This window comes from Neurospora hispaniola (genome assembly GCF_033458365.1).
Source record: "Neurospora hispaniola strain FGSC 10403 chromosome Unknown B0T23scaffold_8, whole genome shotgun sequence".
In the NCBI taxonomy this organism is placed as follows: Eukaryota; Fungi; Ascomycota; class Sordariomycetes; order Sordariales; family Sordariaceae; genus Neurospora; species Neurospora hispaniola.
This window is the reverse complement of record NW_026944413.1, coordinates 592234-604891: the sequence shown is the minus strand read 5'-3', so window position 1 is coordinate 604891 and position 12658 is coordinate 592234. Positions and strand designations below refer to the sequence as shown.

General features: G+C 49.7%; 6 protein-coding genes across 6 annotated transcripts; 3 read left to right on the top strand and 3 right to left on the bottom strand.

The window, feature by feature from the left end:
- Window positions 1-2042: 2042 nt before the first annotated feature.
- On the bottom strand, window positions 2043-2617 carry B0T23DRAFT_324446 (uncharacterized protein; the record flags this gene model as incomplete). Its single annotated transcript, XM_062835424.1, has 2 exons — window positions 2043-2239; window positions 2491-2617. 2 exons carry the CDS (start codon window positions 2615-2617, stop codon window positions 2043-2045), a joined length of 324 nt encoding a protein of 107 aa, XP_062689057.1.
- A 661-nt stretch (window positions 2618-3278) lies between these two features.
- B0T23DRAFT_324383 (mitogen-activated kinase-2) lies at window positions 3279-4556 on the top strand (the record flags this gene model as incomplete). Its single annotated transcript, XM_062835419.1, has 4 exons — window positions 3279-3382; window positions 3454-3649; window positions 3721-4108; window positions 4180-4556. 4 exons carry the CDS (start codon window positions 3279-3281, stop codon window positions 4554-4556), a joined length of 1065 nt encoding a protein of 354 aa, XP_062689056.1.
- A 406-nt stretch (window positions 4557-4962) lies between these two features.
- On the bottom strand, window positions 4963-6982 carry B0T23DRAFT_387772 (oxidation resistance protein 1). The gene is given in 3 exon segments (XM_062837703.1): window positions 4963-5639; window positions 5652-5826; window positions 6009-6982. The coding sequence occupies 3 exon segments, from the start codon at window positions 6612-6614 to the stop codon at window positions 5251-5253; spliced, it is 1170 nt and encodes a 389-aa protein (XP_062689055.1). The 5' UTR covers window positions 6615-6982; the 3' UTR covers window positions 4963-5250.
- A 401-nt stretch (window positions 6983-7383) lies between these two features.
- B0T23DRAFT_387771 (tetrapyrrole biosynthesis, uroporphyrinogen III synthase) lies at window positions 7384-8562 on the bottom strand. The gene is made up of 2 exons (XM_062837702.1): window positions 8189-8562; window positions 7384-8135 (listed from the first exon to the last, which is right to left on the bottom strand). Exons 1-2 carry the CDS (start codon window positions 8463-8465, stop codon window positions 7501-7503), a joined length of 912 nt encoding a protein of 303 aa, XP_062689054.1. The 5' UTR covers window positions 8466-8562; the 3' UTR covers window positions 7384-7500.
- Window positions 8563-8853: 291 nt separating this feature from the next.
- Window positions 8854-9516, top strand: B0T23DRAFT_324488 (augmenter of liver regeneration; the record flags this gene model as incomplete). The annotated part of the gene is made up of 2 exons (XM_062835431.1): window positions 8854-8984; window positions 9048-9516. The coding sequence occupies 2 exons, from the start codon at window positions 8854-8856 to the stop codon at window positions 9514-9516; spliced, it is 600 nt and encodes a 199-aa protein (XP_062689053.1).
- An 856-nt stretch (window positions 9517-10372) lies between these two features.
- B0T23DRAFT_398911 (thiamine diphosphate-binding protein) lies at window positions 10373-12238 on the top strand (the record flags this gene model as incomplete). Its single annotated transcript, XM_062838386.1, has 3 exons — window positions 10373-10559; window positions 10615-11845; window positions 11926-12238. 3 exons carry the CDS (start codon window positions 10373-10375, stop codon window positions 12236-12238), a joined length of 1731 nt encoding a protein of 576 aa, XP_062689052.1.
- Window positions 12239-12658: the final 420 nt, after the last annotated feature.

Below are 12658 nucleotides of genomic sequence, written 5' to 3'. Positions count from 1 at the left end.
TTAAAGTATATATAAATTTATAATAATAAATACTATTATAACTACACAATTATAGATCTCTTTTTTTTTCTAAATATTATCCTTCGATTTATATAAGTCTTAATAAGTATACTATTATATATATAACGTAATAAATAACTCTATTAATCTTAGCGCAATTTCGGACATAGTATTATAGGCAAAATAGAAGCGAAAATAAATCTACAAAATATTAAATATATCCTTAATAATAATAGGGTAGGCTATATTACTAACTCTAACAAACTCGTCGGTAAGAAAAATATAGAATACTAATTTACCTAAGAGAAATCTAAATTCTATATAAAGGGTTTTATTAAAATATATTTGAAGTATATATTTAATTAGGGGTTAGGTTAGATATTCGTCCGATTTAAATTATATCTCCTCCCCTTCTAATTAGTATTTAATTTTATCCTTTTTAAAGTATATATAAACGCTAACATCCGTAAGGACTTCACGCACTTTAAAATATTAAAGTACGCTAATAAATATTTTTAAATATTTACTATACTATTAGGAAATATTTATCCCCCGGTAAATATACAAATAAATAAAATAATATAATAAATTCATTTAATAATTAACCCTAATATATTAATAGATACTATTAAATAAACGTTAAATATCTTTAATTTCTATATTAATATCAATATCTACTATAAATATATTTATAGTAAATATATTTCTAAAATAGACTTCGTCCGTAGGTTAATTAGAGAATTCTAATAAATACTAAGAAGGAACCTTATTAAACAATTTATTATATAATTCCTCCGGATAGTAGGAACTTTATAATTAAAACGAAAGTAGAAGAAACGAAAGAGTAAATATTAATTAAGCTACTAAATATAATTAATAGGATATAAGTATATTATTAAAATTAGGAAGGGTAGGAGAAGATGGTGCTAATAAGTATATTAGTACTAGATATAATTTAGTACGCATATTATTCGTTTTAGAACTATAATATTTAGGGAAATTTGGGGAAATTTGGAGGTTTACGTACAATAAACTATTTCATCCATATTAGGCTTAGACCGGAGTATAGCCGCATCGTTTTAAACCCACAGGGCCAAATAGTGTAATGTCCGGATTAGTAGGTGGGTGAGGGTAGTAGGCCGGATATCACAACCATTTGGCCCTGTGGGTCCGAAGAGACGTATAGGCCATCGGAGGTGGCTGAGCGACTGAGACTACCGAGAGCTCACTCTGGTTGTTTTGTTAGGACACAGAACTGACCGATCAGGGTCCCGGGGTTGGACCTACTAGCCCGGGCGCTTAACTGGCACATTGGGTTGTGGCCCTATAATCTCGTAGTGTACGCTTTATCCCCCCTCCCACCAACCTGTTCGACATTCAGTTGTTGATGAAAAGGAGAAGATTGTGAGCAAATGAGGGACGTGGCAAATGAGTTATTTGTATCGGGGCATACTTATATTACACTGCAAGTGTTGAGTCGCCTAGGGAGCGGATACAGGTCCGTGGTGTTGATGGGATTATGCTGGCTTGGGAGAATGAGACGGGCCCACTGAATGGGTACTTGTTCTGGAAACTCGATTTGAGGTTCTCGACGTATCCTCACAGGGCTGCAGGAGGTCGCATACAGACTGGCCGCGGCGGGCTGGCGCTGGCCAGGAGAAGAAGAAACATTCAGGAGCCAGAGTTAAAAGTGAGGATGAACGGAAAGGGCATCCAAATCTTCACTCAAGCTGCAGTGTGATATCTTTAGATGTACCGGCGCCCAGGCTCTACAGGCTGCTGGCACGGCTGATTAGCCGCCCAGGTGTTGATACCGTGATGCGTTTCCATGCTCTTGTACGTGTATGTGAAACCATAGACTTGAGGGCACATCAATCCGCTCGTCGTGTTACTTACTGTACGCGAGGCACGAGGATGCATGCTGTAGCCCAGAGGCAATGTCTACCACCTCAGTCAATCATCGTGCCTATTTACATAGTATGTGAACGGGAAGAAAGAAGAAAGACGGGGATTCCATTTGTGTTGATGGTTGTGCCCCTGGCCTAGCCGACCGTCAGCGAGCTGAACCCCGCTGGCGAAGGAGTCCCGCTCGGACTCCTTGATGCGTTTGACGATTCTGAATGAGCCCCACCAACAATGACAACGTGGGCTGAGCTTCCCGCTGGGGATTCCTTGTTGCACTTTGTTCCGGCGTCAACATGCTTCAAGAAGCTGTGTGAAAGTGTGAAGTAGTTGGGGTCTCGATCCCCGTGTCATTTTCTCCTGTTTAATCCTCATCAGCTCGATAACTTGGTTTCCATTGATCCATCCTTGGTCAGTCTTCCTGCTGAGCCGGGCCCTCGTTGTTCTCTGACACCATTCCAACCACCAAACACCACGGTATTATTGGGTGGGTGGCTCTGCACCGAGGTACGTCCAAGTGTCGACAACGTCTAATCTAGACTGCCCGGTCCCGCCAAGGCCGCTTTCGTGGTTCACTTGGTGCTTGACTGCGCACCACCTGATCGTCCATCTGATATTCTTGCTTTCCGGCTGGCTCTACCCGCAGTGTTGAAGGAGCCGGACCTTGGGTTTCAATGAAAGCCCCTGGACACTGACATCCACTCAACTTGATCATCCTGGGATCTGAGGTGCGCCGCTTGGCGGTCGAGGTTCGCGGAAGAGTGGAAAAGGAAGCCAGCAACGCAAGCCCAGTGGGTTTGCTCTGTTACACTGCATCCGTTCCAATTGATCCCTCATAAATCGATTGAATACCTCACCCTGCACCCTGACTTGTGTTGCCAACAGCTAATCATAGCAAGCAGCCTAGGTACTAGACAGGCCGGCATATTGAGGGTAGACCAAATTCGCGCCCAACCCCTCCGCCACCACCTCCCGCTACAACTTGAACCGCAACAACGCAACCAACACCAACCGTCCAGACCCCCGCATTTCCACGCCCATCACATCCCCTTGGCGACGGCCACTTCCTTTACCACCTACACTCTTTCTACAAACAACAACAACAAAAACAACAAGGTGTTGAGCAACTGAGTACTTGGTTGTTCTTCGATCGCAACCACCCCTCGACTGCGCGGCTCGACTGGGATCTCGGACAACCCCACTCCATCAGACGAATCCCCTCATTCGGTAGCGCCCCGTTGACTCGCGATCAACGCCTCCGTTGTCACACAAGAACACAAGTATTTTCTAATCTTCGAGTCGGCGAAACAACCGAACCGCTTACTGTTTCTGGACAGTCTTTGTTTCCCGTAAGCAACCTTTCGGGACACGTCGAAATGAGCAGCGCACAAAGAGGCGGAGCTCGCAAGATCTCCTTCAACGTCAGCGAGCAGTACGACATCCAGGATGTCGTAGGTGAAGGCGCCTACGGTGTCGTCTGGTAAGTTGATCACCACAGATAGTCCTGGCCCATATGGAAGAACCACGAAAGCTGACAGGTGACCGGAACAGCTCTGCAGTACACAAGCCTTCGGGCCAAAAGGTCGCTATCAAAAAGATCACCCCCTTTGACCACTCCATGTTCTGTTTGCGGACGTTGCGCGAGATGAAGCTGCTTCGGTACTTCAACCACGAAAACATCATCTCTATTCTCGATATCCAAAAACCACGGAGCTACGAGACCTTCAACGAGGTGTATCTCATCCAGGTATGATCGCGTGCTGGCTCGGTCCTCCAGAATGTTATCATGTTCCTCACTAACATGGCTGGACATCCTAGGAACTAATGGAGACTGACATGCACCGCGTCATTCGTACCCAAGAGCTCTCGGACGACCATTGCCAATACTTCATTTACCAGACGCTGCGCGCCCTCAAGGCCATGCACTCTGCCAATGTTCTTCACCGCGACTTGAAACCCTCCAACCTTTTGTTGAACGCCAACTGCGATTTGAAAGTATGCGACTTCGGTTTGGCTCGCTCGGCCGCGTCGCAAGAGGACAACTCGGGCTTCATGACCGAATACGTTGCCACCCGTTGGTACCGCGCCCCCGAAATTATGTTGACGTTCAAGGAGTACACCAAAGCCATTGATGTCTGGTCTGTCGGCTGCATTTTGGCCGAGATGCTGAGCGGCAAGCCACTCTTCCCTGGCAAGGATTGTATGTGTCATGCCATCCCAAATTCCAACATATGGCAGCTGTACGGGGTTGAGACTAACGCGCGTTACTTGTGACAGACCACCACCAACTGACCCTCATCCTGGACGTCCTCGGCACGCCAACCATGGAGGACTACTATGGCATCAAGTCGCGTCGGGCGCGCGAATACATCCGCTCGCTGCCCTTCAAGAAGAAGGTTCCCTTTCGCACGCTGTTCCCCAACACGTCGGAGCTGGCCCTGGACCTGCTAGAAAAGCTCCTTGCCTTCAACCCTGTTAAGCGCATCACGGTCGAAGAGGCGCTCAAGCACCCGTACCTGGAGCCCTACCACGACCCGGATGATGAGCCGACCGCGCCCCCCATCCCCGAGGAGTTCTTTGATTTCGATAAGCACAAGGATAACCTGAGCAAGGAGCAGTTGAAGCAGTTGATCTACCAGGAGATTATGAGGTGAAGTGTCTACCGATACAGGCAGTTGCAAGAGAATACAGTGAGGTGAGGTGATCTGGACGGCTTTGCAGGGGAGTATTGGAACAACGTCAGTTTACTCGGTCCGATTGGGACCGTAGGAAATATCAGGGAGAAGTGGAATATGCTTTTTCTAGCATTTGATGGCGAATGTTGAAGGCTAGGGGGTGTATGTGAACAATGTTGGACTAGATGAGTGTGGGGGATGTCGATTACTTTACGTTTCCTTTGCGGTCTGATACGCTCTTATGGCTTGCTTAAACCGGATCCTGTTTCCGTACCGTCATGAATTTGAAGCTAGATTCTCAACCTGCCTGAGCTTTGATGATGTCTCTTCTATGGTGTTGTTCTTTTGGCTTTGGCACCTATGGCTAGGCGTCTCGGTTTGAAGGAATGAAGTTAAGCAAGAGTTCCATTCCGCGAGTAGGTGAAGGGTATTATAATACAAATACTGACTAAAAATGCAGACCCTATCACAAGGCCTACACCTGGTATGTATGCCCATCCTTTTCCTTTTGACTTGGTCAAGTCGAAACCCACCCCAACATAACGCCTTACGCCACAATATTTCCATATCCATACCCAGTTCAGTAATGGCCACAAAGCCGTGTTAGAAATGAAAACACATCAGTCTCAAAAGTCATCCCAGCCTCCTCTTCTCGCTAGCGAGCCAAGAGGCATCATAACCCCCCAGACCCAATTACCCAAACCTCAACCCCCAGAACAGAAAACTTCTCACCCTGATCGCTAAGCTGCTCATTCCCAAACGTCTGACTTGTAGAGCTCACCCCCTTCTCCAGCCCATCATCCAGCCACAACCCAAACTTCCCATCGCCAGCGCCCACACTCAAAAAATGGGACTCGCACAAAATGTAGTACTCGTTCACGCCACTGTAGGGAAACGCCTTGAAGCGGATGGTGGTTTGATCAACGGTACCGGTCAAGTCAGCAAATAGATCGTCTGCGCTGTCGTTGTGGGGTGGGGTGGCTGTCGTCGTGGCTCTCAAAACGGTACATGAGGCAAGATCGTCGCCGCTGTTGTGGTTCGTGGCCGTGTTCGTGGCCGTGTTCGTGGCCGTGTCTGTGCCCGTTCCGACTGACGAAATGGTGGATGTTCGGCCTCGCAGGTTCGTGGTGTCGGCGGAGGGAGGAGGCGGGAGGGAGGCCATGACGGAGGCGCGCCAGAGGAAACATTCACCTGTGCCGAAGTATTTGGGGGCTGGGTGGGGGAAGTCGGAGAGGTAGGCGCCGAAGATCTGTAACGTTGGGGAAGCGTGCGAGGTAAGCGACTGGTCTGTTTTTGGGACGTGTGTATCTTTGAGTGCCGAGTTTCGACAGTGATAGGAGGTGGGGCGGGGGAAAGGCCTGGACACGGAGTGAAGAAGAGAGAGGGAGGGAGGGAGGGAGGGAGGGAGGGAGAGGGGGATAGGCAACTTACACCACCCTCTGCATCTTTAACAACCAACACGAATCCCACTCGTCGTCCGGAATACTTTGCACACTTATCGTAAAGCGTTCCCAGACTTGCCCCATCCTGGTCCAGACTGTAGACCAAATTCCACTCATCCACGATGCTGAGTCTCGTAGGCACCATGATCCGTATCTCTTCCGCGATCGCCTGTGTTAATATCCTGGCCGACGCGGGTGTGTCTGGTGCAAACCCCTTGAGCTGCACGGGTTCCAGTGGAGGCGGCTGCATTGGTGACGCCGTTCGTTGGATAGTTTCATGGAATCGAGGGGGAACGTAAACTCCGTCGACGCCGTTGTTGTTGTTACTGTTGTTGTAGTTGTGGTCGTCGAAGTGTGAGTGTGAACTGTCTGCTGGGTATGACTGTGAGTGGGTGAGGGACGGCGTTTCGGCGGAGAATCGCCGAATCAGACCTCCCCAAATACTGGAGACGAGCCCTGGTAGTTGAGAGCTGCTGGCCCCCGACCCTGTCGGTGTTTGGGCGCCGGAGCCCGGGGCGGACGAGGAGTACTCCGATTCGGGCCGGAAGGTTTGGATGGGATGGGGGTGTCTGCGGCGAGAATCGTGGTAGCTCATGGCTTCAGGTTTCCAATGACCCGACACCCGAATTTCGAAGGCTTATATCGAGGGTGGTGTACGAATAACTTAGGGATGACTGAGAAAGCGCGTAGGAAGCTTTGGCAGATTACGGATTATCGATTGCCGGTAGGTAAAGTAGGTGCGGTAGAGAAGATGTTTGTACATGAGTTTGCAGATAGGTTCAGTTGATGGACGGCAGGGATGAACTGGAGAATGCATGCTAGCGAGTAAGTTGGCGGGCTGCGGGTGGTCCATCTGTCGACTTTGCTACAGTCCGGGTGCCGTAGCGTGCGTGCCCTGACATGGAAGCCGAGCTCTTACTATTTCAGACCCCCCTCCCCCCGCACGACCTATGGCTTATGTTTATGTTGTGAATGACGACGCATGCCCCTGGGAGCTTCCGTAAACGAGAAGGGTTGACGTTGCTTTCCGTGCACATAGCGTAGCCCAGGATCCGGGGGGCTAGTAGTGGTGTGCTTTAGCAATGCCCGCCGATACCCCGTACGAGCCCGTACAATATATGCCGTTATTGCGGTACGTACTATTCTACCAATCTACCAAAACTGAGGATAGCGCTCTATGTAGTGTTTAAGGGGAGACGTGTGCGGAGTCATGCTTGCTGTACGTCCAGGTTGGTACCCTATGTACCTCTTACGTTTAAATGTCTGTTAGTACATGCAGCCTCTTGGTAACCCGGGCGTTGTGTAGCCCGCGGGGAGGTAAGTCCACGGTTAGGTTCCCTTTTAGGTGGTTTTAGTCACAAGCACCAAGAATCTACTACTCTTATACCTAGCTAGGTACCAAGTTTGACAAGGGCGTGATATGCTGGGTAAAGTTTTCCAACTATGATGGCTTTTGAACATAACGGCTGGATGGTCCAGGTTTATTTCTTTGCTTCGTTCCAAAACCTACTGATACCCTGCCAAACCCCTTCCGGGCTGGGTTGCTCCGCGCAGACATCAGGCTCATAGCCAAAGTTCTTGACAAGATGAAGGCGAGTTGTCGGTCCGATGGTAGCAATGTACGTTTTCCTATCCTCCTGGTGAAAGTCGTCTCCCACCCTGCCGCTACTCTCGTTCAGCCATCCCAGGGCACTAAGCATGCCGTCGCAGCCACTTGGGGAGAACACCACGACCCATCTCGCCGGCCGGTCTCGGGTCTCTTGGAGAAGCTTTGTGAAATCTTGTTGGAAGGATTTCATAACACCGGTACCATAGACGACAACCTCTTTGATGCGAATGAACTTATCTGATGGTAAAGCAGGGTCCATCAACTTCTTGGGAATTATATCCCGCCTTTGCTCGCCAACCAGAAACAACAGCGGCGGCTTGATGGACCGGTCCTTATACCATTCGCCATAGTGTTCGATGATGTAGGGTGCCAATGTTTCACCGTTGCCAGTATGCTCACCAAAGACTTGGAGCGGCGGTTGTTGGGGAACTGCCTTCAACGCGCGGGTTGTCGCAGGGCCGACGCTGTAAACAGGGATATCTTGGAGATGGGGCCACCTGTCATCGCCTACATAGCTGTTATAAGGTTTGGCCTTTCGAAATGGATGCAGTACGTCTTACCTGTTACTTCTTGGACGAGGTGGGTGAAGGCTTCAACGGCACGTTGGGAGGTGAAGACAAGACCTCCGTAAGCACAGTCGAAGCCAGTTCCTATAGCTTTCGTCTTGAGAAGACTGCGCACCGTAGCTAAGCCCTCGTCCTTGAATCGATGTTCCAGAACGGGAACAAAGAAAGGCTCGAAATTAAAGCCATCCGTCTCGGAAGAGAATTGCTCCTGGTACGCGTCCCCAGGAGTGGATTTTGTCTTCAACAGAAAGACGGGGGTCTTTTGCGACATGTTGACTCTGCCTTGTTGCTTCCCGCAATATGACACACAGAGTCAGGGCAGGAGAGAACCTTTCCTCTGGTCTACCGATTTCATATCTTTACGTATGTGTAGTCACGGAGTGGGGCCCGCGACCGGCAAGAGCCGCCCCACTATTATCGGCCAAGTGCGCCGGCATGGCGGCATAGCTTTATCGATAAGCGGAGAGCAAGGATCACGCCGTTATACGGTTCAAGTCGCTGTTCCGATCGGGAACCGTCATTTGGTTGATTTCTAATCCTCGAGGCGGGTTCGATACAGTCAAAAACACATATCTGCGTGCCTCGAAGAGAGCGTTCACTCGTGCAACCGTCGAGCCTCTACACCACCGCTCATCCGCCACCTGTGGATACGTTTAACAATGCCAACGAACGTCACAGACAACGACCCTGCGCAAAGCGGCGCAACAGCGACGGCTCCGGTCGATGGCAGCGCAACAGAGCCACCCAAGAAATTCCCCAAGGGTGTTGTGCTGGGCAAGGATGGAAAGCCGTAGGTTCTATCCAGAGTACGGACTTCAAGGTTCAACATCATGTCACTGATGCGACTTCTTAGTTGTCGTTCTTGCACCTCCTTCGGTGCCTGGGCGTCCCAGGCCAAGGCTACCCTAAAGACGAGTCACGACATGTCCTCAACTGCGCCTTCTACGATTGCGTCGGCAGCTACATCATCAACCAGGAGAACAGACTGCCCAGCTGATGTTGAAACTCTCGGGCGAAGCTCCTGGACTCTTCTCCACTCGATCGCCGCGACCTACCCTCCCGCCCCGACTCCAACCGAACAAAATGATCTAAAGTCCTTCATGAGCTTGTTCGCAAAGCTGTACCCTTGCTGGGTATGCGCCGAAGATTTCCAACAATACATAAAGAAAGAAGAACCGAAAACAGGCAGCAGGGACGAGTTTGGAAATTGGCTGTGTGAGGCGCACAATGAAGTCAACAGGAAGTTGGGCAAGCCCACGTTTGACTGCTCCAAGTGGCAGGAAAGGTGGAGGACTGGGTGGAAGGATGGAAGCTGCGATTGATCCGCGACATCTCTATTATTATAGCGACCTGAGAAATCTCAGCCCTCCCCGGTGACAGAAGGTTGTATCTATACAAACGTCTGGTTGTTAGATGGTGGTGGCGATGGTGTTTTTTTGCATACGCAGCATGGCGAGGCGCATTGGCGTTGTATGTCTTTTCTGCCTACCTAAGGTAGGTTAGGTTTCTGATCTCCTGTCTATCCCATTCTTTGGCATCGGGAGTCGCAATGGCATGGTTCTCTACTCCTGCTCAGGTTACCGGTTACCACATGACTGAAAAGGGCGATAAAAGAACCGAAGGGAGCAAGCAGTGCAGTGGAGCGACACTCAGGTAGCGGGCTGCAGGTACCTACTTGCTATGCTACTCGTACCTGCTGCTCCACCAAGCGGCATGTACCTATGTACTCCCCGTATGTATGGACTTCACCCCACCACCAACTTCAACTCAAATCCATGACATCACAGGAAGCAGCTATCGCCGACACTAACTCGTGGAAAGGACGAACAATCCCATGCCCGGTATCCGGGCCCTTCCGGCCCCTCGAATCGACAATGCATCTTGTCATACTTAGTGGGTACATAGGCACATATCGACTGGTAGATGCTTCCCCTCACTCAACAAAACAGCTCCAGCCAGCTCTTCACCTTGGACTCTCTTACCTCTACTTATTCACATCACTTCTCGCTGCCCTTGCTTATCCTGCTGCTTCGATACCTACACCTACACACACCATCCTCCTAACACAACACTCGTAATATACCCCATCAATACATCGCAGACAAGCCAGACCGGGTCTGACAACCTACCGCAACACACGAGATTACATGAGAACTTCCATATAACCCACCCAAAAACATGTCAGACATCCGGACACAGAGTCTGCAGAAGCCCGTGACAGTGGCTGAGTATCTCTTTAGAAGATTGCATCAAATCGGCATCCGCTCAGTCCACGGCCTGCCAGGAGACTTCAACCTGGTTGCTCTCGACTACGTTCCTAAAGCCGGGTTGAAATGGGTTGGTAGCGTGAACGAGCTCAACGCTGGTATGTCTACTTCTCTATTCCCACAAGCATGATCGCTGATATCAAACAACGTTAGCCTATGCCGCCGACGGCTACGCCCGTGCCAAGGGTATCTCTGCCCTTGTAACCACATTCGGTGTTGGCGAACTATCCGCCATCAACGGTGTTGCCGGTGCTTACTCTGAGCATGTCCCTATCGTCCATATCGTCGGCTGCCCTTCGACCATCTCCCAGCGCAATGGCATGCTTCTACACCATACCCTCGGTAACGGTGACTTCCACGTTTTTGCCAATATGAGCGAAAATATCTCTTGCGACGTTGCCAAGCTAGTTAAACCTAGTGAGATCGCCTACCAGATTGACCATGCGATCCGGGAGTGCTGGATCCGCAGCCGGCCCGTGTACATTTGGCTACCTACCGACATGGTTGAGAAGAAGATCGAGGGCGCTAGATTGGACACAGAGATTGATCTCTCCGAGCCGGAGAATGATCCCGACAGAGAGGACTATGTCGTCGATGTGGTCCTCAGATACCTCCATGGAGCCAAGAATCCGGTGGTCCTGGTCGACGCATGCGCAATCCGCCATAGGGTTACTGAAGAAGTCAAACGGTTCATTGACAAGACCAAGCTTCCGGTGTTTGTTACACCCATGGGCAAGGGTGCCTTCGATGAAACGTCCGAGCACTACGGTGGTGTCTATGCTGGCACCGGCTCTCTTCCCGAAGTTGCTAAGCGCGTTGAGGGTTCTGATTTGGTTTTGTCCATTGGCGCGATCAAAAGTGACTTCAACACTGCTGGCTTCTCGTATCACACCTCACAACTGAATACCATCGATTTGCATAGCGACCATTGCACTGTGCGCTACTCCGAGTATCCTGGCGTTGCAATGAGGGGTGTGCTCCGGAAGGTCACTGAGCGCATCGACATGTCCAAGCTCTCGATAACCCCTTCTCCCCCGGTCGAGAATGCTGTAGCTGAGAACAGGGATGACTCGCAGGCCATCACTCAGGCGTGGTTCTGGCCAAGAGTAGGCGAGTACTTCCAGGAAGGAGATGTCGTTGTTACCGAAACGGGCACAGCCAACTTCGGCATCTGGGAAAGCAGATTCCCCAAGGGCGTCATGGGGGTGACGCAGGTACTATGGGGAAGTATCGGCTGGTCGGTAGGCGCTGCCCAGGGCGCGGCACTGGCAGTGAAGGATCTTGAACAAGATAGGCGAACAATCTTGTTCGTGGGTGATGGTAGTTTTCAACTGACTTGCCAGGAAGTCAACACGATGCTGAAACATAACTTGAGGGTCACCATGTAAGTGCTCCCGTTTTTTATCCCTCGTATTCTGTTTAGGGTTAGCTTGACGAGCTTCGACTAACTGGATTGCCTCAAAGCTTCCTCATCTACAACGAAGGCTACACTATCGAACGTTACATCCATGGCATGGACGCGGATTACAACGATATCACCCGCTGGAACTATACCGATATCCCCGCGGTCTTTGGCGCCAAGGAAGGCCAGTCTCAGAAGTTCGTCATCAAGACAAAGGATGAGTTGGAGAGGCTCCTCAAAGACAAAGATTTCAACGAGTATAAAGGCCTGCAGTTTGTAGAGTTGTGGATGCCAAAGGATGATGCGCCGCGGGCGTTGAAGCTCACGGCCGAAATTTCGGCGAGGAACAACTCTAGGATTGAGGATGAGCAGTGAGAGGCAATAGCATGAACTGCACACATGTCCTGCTGTGGAGAGGGGTTTATGAACTTATAACGAAGTGAAATACTGTAGCGGGTTTGGGTTACCATGATGAGGTTATGCTACAATGATCATAGAGAGAAACTTTGATCCATGGATTGAAGTCAGAGAAACGAGAAATTACGTTAGAGGTACACCTGAATAAAACGTGCTGTGCCCGTATACATATAAGATGGCAGGTAATTCCATCCAGTTGGTAATTATAGTTTAATGATATTGGGTGTTAGATGAAAGGCCGAAAGATGTAAGTTAAGTGTCAAATGGCATTGCCAAGATCGGAAAATGTTGACGAGAGAATGGAAGAAACGAAAAAAAAAAAGGATCAACTGATGGATAATTTAACAGAATTAAGGAAAAGAAACCAAGAGAGATAGA

Excerpts from the sequence above, each read along its gene's own strand:
- B0T23DRAFT_387772 (XM_062837703.1), bottom strand. The coding sequence starts at position 6,614 with ATGAGCTACCACGATTCTCGCCGCAGACACCCCCATCCCATCCAAACC. Across the intron at positions 5,827-6,008 it reads TTAAAGATGCAGAGGGTGGT|ATCTTCGGCGCCTACCTCTC; the intron begins GTAAGTTGCCTA and ends CCAACGTTACAG.
- B0T23DRAFT_387771 (XM_062837702.1), bottom strand. The coding sequence starts at position 8,465 with ATGTCGCAAAAGACCCCCGTCTTTCTGTTGAAGACAAAATCCACTCCT. Across the intron at positions 8,136-8,188 it reads CCTCGTCCAAGAAGTAACAG|GCGATGACAGGTGGCCCCAT; the intron begins GTAAGACGTACT and ends ACAGCTATGTAG.